Source organism: Citrus sinensis, chromosome 2, assembly GCF_022201045.2.
Source record: "Citrus sinensis cultivar Valencia sweet orange chromosome 2, DVS_A1.0, whole genome shotgun sequence".
Classification (NCBI taxonomy): Eukaryota; Viridiplantae; Streptophyta; class Magnoliopsida; order Sapindales; family Rutaceae; genus Citrus; species Citrus sinensis.
Window position 1 is genome coordinate 7629924 of NC_068557.1, and position 7811 is coordinate 7637734.

The 7811-nt window shown below is 33.8% G+C and overlaps 1 protein-coding gene across 1 annotated transcript; it reads left to right on the forward strand.

The window, feature by feature from the left end:
- The first annotated feature begins 1856 nt into the window (after nucleotides 1–1856).
- LOC102626445 (peroxidase P7-like) lies at nucleotides 1857–3543 on the forward strand. Its single transcript, XM_006468930.2, has 3 exons — nucleotides 1857–2195; nucleotides 2483–2674; nucleotides 2818–3543. Exons 1-3 carry the CDS (start codon nucleotides 1977–1979, stop codon nucleotides 3364–3366), a joined length of 960 nt encoding a protein of 319 aa, XP_006468993.2. The 5' UTR covers nucleotides 1857–1976; the 3' UTR covers nucleotides 3367–3543.
- The last annotated feature ends 4268 nt before the right edge of the window (nucleotides 3544–7811 follow it).

Sequence of the window (7811 nt, forward strand, 5' to 3'; positions counted from 1 at the left end):
TTAAGCCGTTAACTGAGGTCAAATGTCATGGCAAAGATAAAACCTTTGGTCAACCAAGCCGTCATGAGGTCATGGTCTTCGCTGTCCTCTGTGAGAACATTTTATATTCCAATACAGCCATTGTTGATACATAATATGAATGGTAGCGAGTATATTATGACACTAAATGTAAGAGGGTCAGCAATGAAGAATTAAAAAATTAGCGTATTTGGTTTTAAGAAATATAAAAAGAGGAGAGGAGAGAAAAGGAAGAGAGGGAAAAGAAATAAGTTTTATGTTCAACCAGACAATGAAAATAAATTAATCATCTTTTTCATTCATTTTCTTTCCTGCTATTTCATTTCTATTCCTCTCCTATCATTTATTCCAACTAAACATTGGCTTAGAGATTTTTCAATGGAGAATAAGAATGAGAGCATTGTACCATTACCACCAATCAAAGGCAAATCCAACTCACGACTAGTTTTAATTTGGTTCAAGTCCCTGTCGCAGAAAATAAACTCTAAAATTGAAAAGAAATTTATTTGAGCTTCTATAAAAATAACCCCATTAAATTTATTAAAAAAAATAGCCTCATAAACTCATAAACCCATAAATTTAAACTTTAACTTTTAAGAACTATAAAAGCCCACAATTTAATTAAAAAGATAAAGCCTACAATAACTTATATGAGTGGTTTTGTTATTATTTAATTGAGCCCCATTAAATGCACTAAAATAATCTCCAAAAATTCATGAACCCATAAAGTTTCAATTTTTGCATCTTGTTGTTATAAAATTTTAGCCCTCAGTAAATCATTTTTCTGGATCTACTATTGCAGCCAATATTATACTATAGTCAATGACAAGGCTCAGAGAGTACTAGCTCAAACAAGTTCTCTTAGAAATTCTTTTTCTTTAATTATAAATTTACCCTTACCGAAACCTATTTATATTAATTAGTTATGTCGTCGATCTCTTCAACTATCATCAAGTTCTTGTCCGAGTTCATCATTTGAGACATAAATGTGTTATCTAAATAATTTTAAATAATGTTTAGAACAAATATTTTGAGGGACAAGACTCATTATATCTTTCTTTATTAGGTATATCTTTAATTTTTTTTTAACAAAAGTTACCTTGTGCAATAGAAAAACATTGAATTAGGAAAAATAAAAGAATTCAACCCACCCAAAACAAGATGCTGTTAACTTCACCGTTGACTGCAGTCATTCCTCCGAATACAGTTGTGGTAAGTCATAAGAACCCCTCATAATCTTATCCAGCTTGACTGCTTTAAGAATATTGCGGTAATCTTATCCAGCTTGACTCCAATATCATTTTTCAAAATGAGCAGAGCAGACGTATCTGCACTGAAGTTTCTGTTAATATATATTTATATAGAGAGAGAGTCACTGGTAAGAAATTTTCCTCTAGGAATGATATAACCAGCAGGCAAAAGTCATTATCAAATAAGGGGGAAAAAAATTATTGAACGTGAGTAGTACGTAACGAAACAGTCCACTTACTATTTTTTAAACAAGGGAAAAAATGAAAAAAGAACATGCCCCCATGCTTAGACTTTGGAGTACAAGTTTATCTATGGCGAATCTTAATTTGTTGTATTGCATGGATTTGTTAGCAAGTCAACTCAAACTTTAATGTTAGTGCCATACAATCATACAAGTGCTTTTTTGGCTTTTGGAAGAATCTGCTTCCCTGAAATTCCGTCGGATCGATGATCTCCTTCAAACTCCTTTGACATATTATGAAAACGCGTTGGCAGCAATATTTGAAATTGAAACTTGAACTAATCGCACCCATTCATCATGAATTAATTATTTATTCGGCTCGGACCTTCATGCATGTTACTTATCTCTATAAATAGGAACTTGCTGCAAGCTCGTTTATTATCCCCCCCACAATCACAAAGCAACTAAACTGCTTGTCGCTTCTAGCTAGCTTATCTGCTTTAACTTTCCATTTTTGGATTGGTTCATGGCATCTTCAATTTCTTATTTGTTTGTTACACTTATACTCACAATTATATCCCTTCTAGCTTGCACCTCCAATGCGCAACTTTCTCCAACCTTTTATGCAACATCTTGCCCCAATTTTCAAAGAATCGCGAGGGATGAAATGACCAAAGCTGTTAATAGACAACCGCGTAATGCTGCCTCTATTCTTCGCCTCTTCTTCCATGACTGCTTCGTTAATGTACGTTTTTGCTAGTGTGTGTGTGTGTATGTACAGTGGTGATCTAATCTAAGATTCTAAACTTTATTAAAATTTAAAATAAATTGACATACTTTTATTTTTCATGTTCTAGAAGTATAAATATGTTCACATTAGAGTCAACTTGTCCTGAATTTTAATCTCCGGATTAGAAAATTATATATATATATTGTTTCTAATTTTATCATGATTTGGGAGTTACATATTTTATGTTTATATATATATATATATATATATATTATTATTTTATTTTATTTTGGTTTTTTTAGGGCTGCGATGGGTCGGTACTACTAGATGACACAGCCACATTCACCGGCGAGAAGAATGCAGGACCAAACAGAAACTCTGCTAGGGGTTTCGAAGTGATTGACGCCATTAAAACTCGTCTGGAAGCAGCTTGCAACGCCACCGTTTCATGTGCCGACATCCTTGCTGTTGCAGCCCGAGACGGTGTCGCCTTGGTCAGTCATTGCTTGCTTTTTGTTGAAATATTAATAGCACAGTTTAATTTTGCATGCAAGTATATGTGTGCTTTTGAAAAAAAATTAATAATAATCATTCATATTTCAATGTATTCATTAATTTTATTTATTTTTTAATGCAGCTTGGAGGACCGACTTGGACGGTACCGCTCGGCCGGCGAGATGCAAGAACGGCCAGTCAGAGTGCAGCCAATAGCCAAATCCCTGGACCATCCTCCAGCCTGGCAACACTCATATCAATGTTTGCAGCCAAAGGCCTGACCGCCCAAGACATGACAGTCCTCTCCGGCGGCCACGCCATCGGATTCGCTCGATGCGCCGCCTTCCGGAACCGCATATACAACGACACCAACATTGACCCAGCTTTTGCAACCACCAGAAGAACAACCTGCCCGGCTACTGGCGGCGACCCCAATCTTGCTCCCCTGGACCAGACTCCGAACCGGTTCGATAACAGCTACTATCAGAACCTGGTGAACCGACGTGGGCTGCTTCATTCTGATCAGGAGCTGTTCAATGGTGGCTCTCAGGATGCAACTGTTAGGGGTTATAGTACGAATCCTGCCTCTTTTGCTAGAGACTTTGCTGCTGCAATGGTCAAAATGGGCAATATTAGCCCACTCACTGGGACTAATGGAGAGATTAGGAGAAACTGCAGGGTGGTTAATTAATTGATTTACTCTGCTGGCGAGCTGCCTATGCTAGCTTGTTTTTATGGAATTGTGATTAAGTCTTTCAATTTGAATAAGTTTTATTACTGCAACTGTGGTCATGATTATCTTTTTCATTTGTAATTGTATAATCAACGGGATTTTCGGAGTTATTTTATGTGATATTTTCTTTGCGTCCTCCTTTTCTCTTCATGTGGGACAAACTTTTTTAGACCATCCGAAATATTTCGTTAGCACTTTTATATTTTATACACGTGTGTGTATCCCAAATTAAACATAAGTTCATATAAAACTTTTTTATTCAAACTTATAATAATGGACGTGTTAGTCAAAGAAATTTATTCTCTTTATTTACAGAGAAAGTAAAAGAAAAATACATAAAAAATATCGTAATTCAATTGAAAGATCAAAAGATTGAATTCATCTTATTAGGTTACAAATGTAGCTTCGAGTATGAGGGTATTTATATGAGTAACTAGAATCTTCTACAAGGAAAATAAAAAGTGAGCTACAACGCAACTCAACCACTTTTTAGAGGGAAATAACAACCAATGATTGACTTGCATAACAACCTACCTACATAAAAGCAAACTTAGCATCTTATTTAATTACATTTTGTTGACATAAGTGCTAACTCAACAGCTGAGTCAATAATATTCTTAACATGCCTCCATAAGCTCAAGGCCTTGGATGGACATTGAGATTAGTTCTTGTATAAGCAAAATGATCAAAGGCAAGGAGCTTAGTAAATATGTCTTCTAGCTGATTAGAGCTGGATACATGTTCAATTGTAAGCTCCTTCTGAGCAATATGTTCTCTGACAAAGTGAAATCCAATTCAATGTGTTTGATTTTTGAATGATACTTAAGATTATTAGCTAAAGCCTCTATAGTTTTACTATCACAGTGCAGAACAAGAGATTTAGACACTGATGCCTATAGTTCTTTCAAGATATAGGTAATCCACCAAACTTTTAAAGTTGCCAATGTTAATGCTCTGTACTCTGACTCAACAGTTGACCTAGAGATAATATTTTGTTTCTTTGAGGACCAAGAGACAAGATAAGTGCCTAGATAAGCACAGTAACCTCCAACAGACCTTCTATTATCTGGATCAGAACCCTAATCTCCATCTGAATGGACTGTGAAGTTGAGTGGCCTTCAATCGAAGAAGTGAAGATCATAGCGTGTTATACATTGTAGGTAACTCAACACTCTGTTACATGCATGTCAGTACGAAGTGGTTGGAGCTACAAAAATTAACGCAATTTATTAATAATGAAGGCTATGTCTGGCCTTGTTAAGGTTATATACTATAGAGAATCAACAATACTCCTATAAAGTGATGAATTCTCAAACATGTTGACTTTGTCTTTTTGTAGCTCGTCAGCAACACTTATAAGTGTATTGTAGATTTTACTGTCAAGTATATAAACCTTCTTTATAATATCAACAACTTATTTAATTTGAGCGAGATGTAGACCATCAACAAATGAGTCATTTCTAAACCAAGAAAGTAATTAAAATCCCTCAAGTCTTTAAGAGCAAATTCTGACCCAAGTTGATTGATATCTCTCTATCTGAGCATTGCTAGAACCAATTACTAGAATGTCATCCACATAGATAAAAATAACTAGTATATCACAACCAATATGTTTAAGAACAATGAAGTATTTTACTTTGAAGACTGAAATCCCTACTAAACTAGATAGACTCTTAGCTTGTCATACCAAACTCTGGGTGTCTGTTTAAGGTCATAAGAACTTTGTTTAATTATAGACATGAGTATGAAACTGACGATTAATGAAGTCTTCTAGTTGGTGTATAAACTCATCTTTTATAAGGAATCCCTTTGAAAAAGGCATTGTTCACATTTAACTGCCTTATTGACCAATAGTGTATGACTGCTAGACTGAGCACAATCTTGACAATACAAGGCTTCACTACAAGGCTAAATATCTTTAAAAAATCTACATTGTATGTCTAATGAAACCCTTTTGCAACTAGCCTAGTTTTATGCTTTGAAACGCTCCTATCTAGATTGAATTTAACTTTAAAAACCCATTTATTACTAATAGTTTTGATAGGTGTCTCTATTAGAACCAAAGTCCAAGTTCCATTTCTCTGTAAAGTATTATATGCATTTTTCTAGCTATATGTCACTGCTGATCAGCTGGAGCCACTTTTAGTTGTGAGATAGATTTTTAGCTAGTAAATTCTAAATTTTACTCTGTTATCATGAGATGGTGTGATACTATTGATTAGGATGGTTGTGAAGGTGAGATAAGTGAACGTGAAGGAGAATGATGTGGTCAGGATCTTGGGACAATTAAGGAAATGATAAAACTTGCTGAAGTGAGGATTAAGAATAGGATGTTGATAACATGGTTAGTACAGGTGATGCAACAAAAGAACGACTAAAACTACTATCATTAAGAATGTAGACTAGTGCAATACAGACTGATATTAACTTAGAAGAGGATGGTGAAGAGGAAAACAACTCAGAATAAGGAAAGTCATACTCATTAAAAGAAATATGGATGGCAATATAAACTTTGCTTGATTTATCTAGACATTTGTAGATCTTATGAAGGGTATTGTAGTTTAAAAATAGAAATTATTTAGAATGAAAAACAAGTTTATATTGATTATAAAGCCTAAGAAATGGATAACATGCACAACCAAACACTCTAAGAAACTGAGAATTTAGTGACTGATGATGAAGTTTTTGATAAAGAGACAAATTATTGAGAATCGTGGTTAGCATTCTATTTATAAGATGAGGCAATATGAAACGCATCCCATTAAAAGGAAATAGCCATTTTGGCTTATGCAAAAATGGTTGGACTTGTTTCAATAATATGTCTTTACTTTTTTTTCAACAATATATATTGATAATGTATGTGGAGACAACTGAATCTAACTTTTATTTATTGAAGAAAAGGGTGAAAAATTATAAACTCTCATCTTATATTAGATTGTAAGACTTTAATGGAAAGATTAAACTGTTTTTCAACTAGACATTTAAAGTATTAAAATTTAGGTAGGGCATACGACTTAAAAATCAAAGGAAAGATCCAGCAATATTTAATATAATCATAAACAAAAGAAATGTAGCATTTATAACCATCAATAGATATTACGGAAGCTAGTCCCCCTAAATCTATGTGAATCAATTCTAAGGGATATTTTGTTTTGATCTCAATGACTGAGGAATGTAACTGATGTAATTTTTCAAGTTGACATTCATTACGAACTAAAAAGATGAATTATTGACGTTAACAAAAGATAAACATTTATTCCTTAGAATAGTTTGTGTAACATGTTAGCTTAGGTGACCAAGTTGATTGTGTAAAAGATTTGTCGAAATAGAATTTGAAGTATGGAAACTTATAAGGGACTTTGACTTAAAATTGAAAGACAAAACATTATTAGTGTTTTCAACAAAACTGATATCCTTATTGAAAGAAAGAACTGACACTATAGAGCTAGGTTGGAAAACTTGCATATCAAAAAGAGAGATGAATTCTTTTAGTAATAATAGCTTGTACATAACATCTTTAGCAATCCCCTGAGCCAATAGAATTCTATTCACTTTGTCATTCAAAAAACAAGCATCAGAGGAAAATTTAATGATAATGTTATTACCATTAAGAAGTTTGGAAACTGATAAAATTTTTGGTAAGTTTAGGGACACATAGAGCATCATTTAGATACAGACAAATGCCAAAGGAAGTATAGAAGTATATAAGCAAGCATAAACTATATGTGTAATTTGAAGAACTTAACCATTACCTACAACTAGTGAATTATAGCCAAAATAAACCTTACCATCATTTAAGTTCTAAACTATATTACTGAGGTGGTGAGTTGCTCCACTGTTAAGGTACTAACCTTGATCAGTAGCTCCTTAGATGTGGCCATATATTGCCTTCGACCCCTGATTCTAACTAAAAAAGTAACCTAGGACTAGAAAGTTTGGAACAAAGTTCTTATTGAACCTGTCTTTGCATTTAGCTACAGTATGATTGAATCATTAAAAAAATCTAATAGGCAATTCTTCCTCTTTGAACAAATCTATTTTCAAAACCTCTTGAACTAAAACCACATGTTCCAAAGTTATTGTTGAAACCACCAATAAAACCATTGTTAAAACCATCAACTAAACCTTTACAAATATTATTCTAATTTCTTTTCCCTAAGTTTTGTCCTTGATAACCACATTTGTTATTGCCGCCAAAACCATTAAAGCCACCTCTTCCACCATGATTAGGGTTCCAGATACTGCCTCCACCTCTATTCCAGTTACCTTGACTATTATTGTTTCTTTTCTTCTAAAAATTTCTAGCTTGTGCTACATTAGCTGCACAGTTATTTTTTACCTCTTTGCTATCATTGAATTTACTGCTTTCAAGCCTAGCTTCATGTGTGAAAACTATAGCATAT

Coding starts and splice junctions, on each gene's coding strand:
- LOC102626445 (XM_006468930.2), top strand. CDS start 1,977: ATGGCATCTTCAATTTCTTATTTGTTTGTTACACTTATACTCACAATT. Junction 2,196..2,482: donor TCCATGACTGCTTCGTTAAT/GTACGTTTTTGC, acceptor TGGTTTTTTTAG/GGCTGCGATGGGTCGGTACT. Junction 2,675..2,817: donor CCCGAGACGGTGTCGCCTTG/GTCAGTCATTGC, acceptor TTTTTAATGCAG/CTTGGAGGACCGACTTGGAC.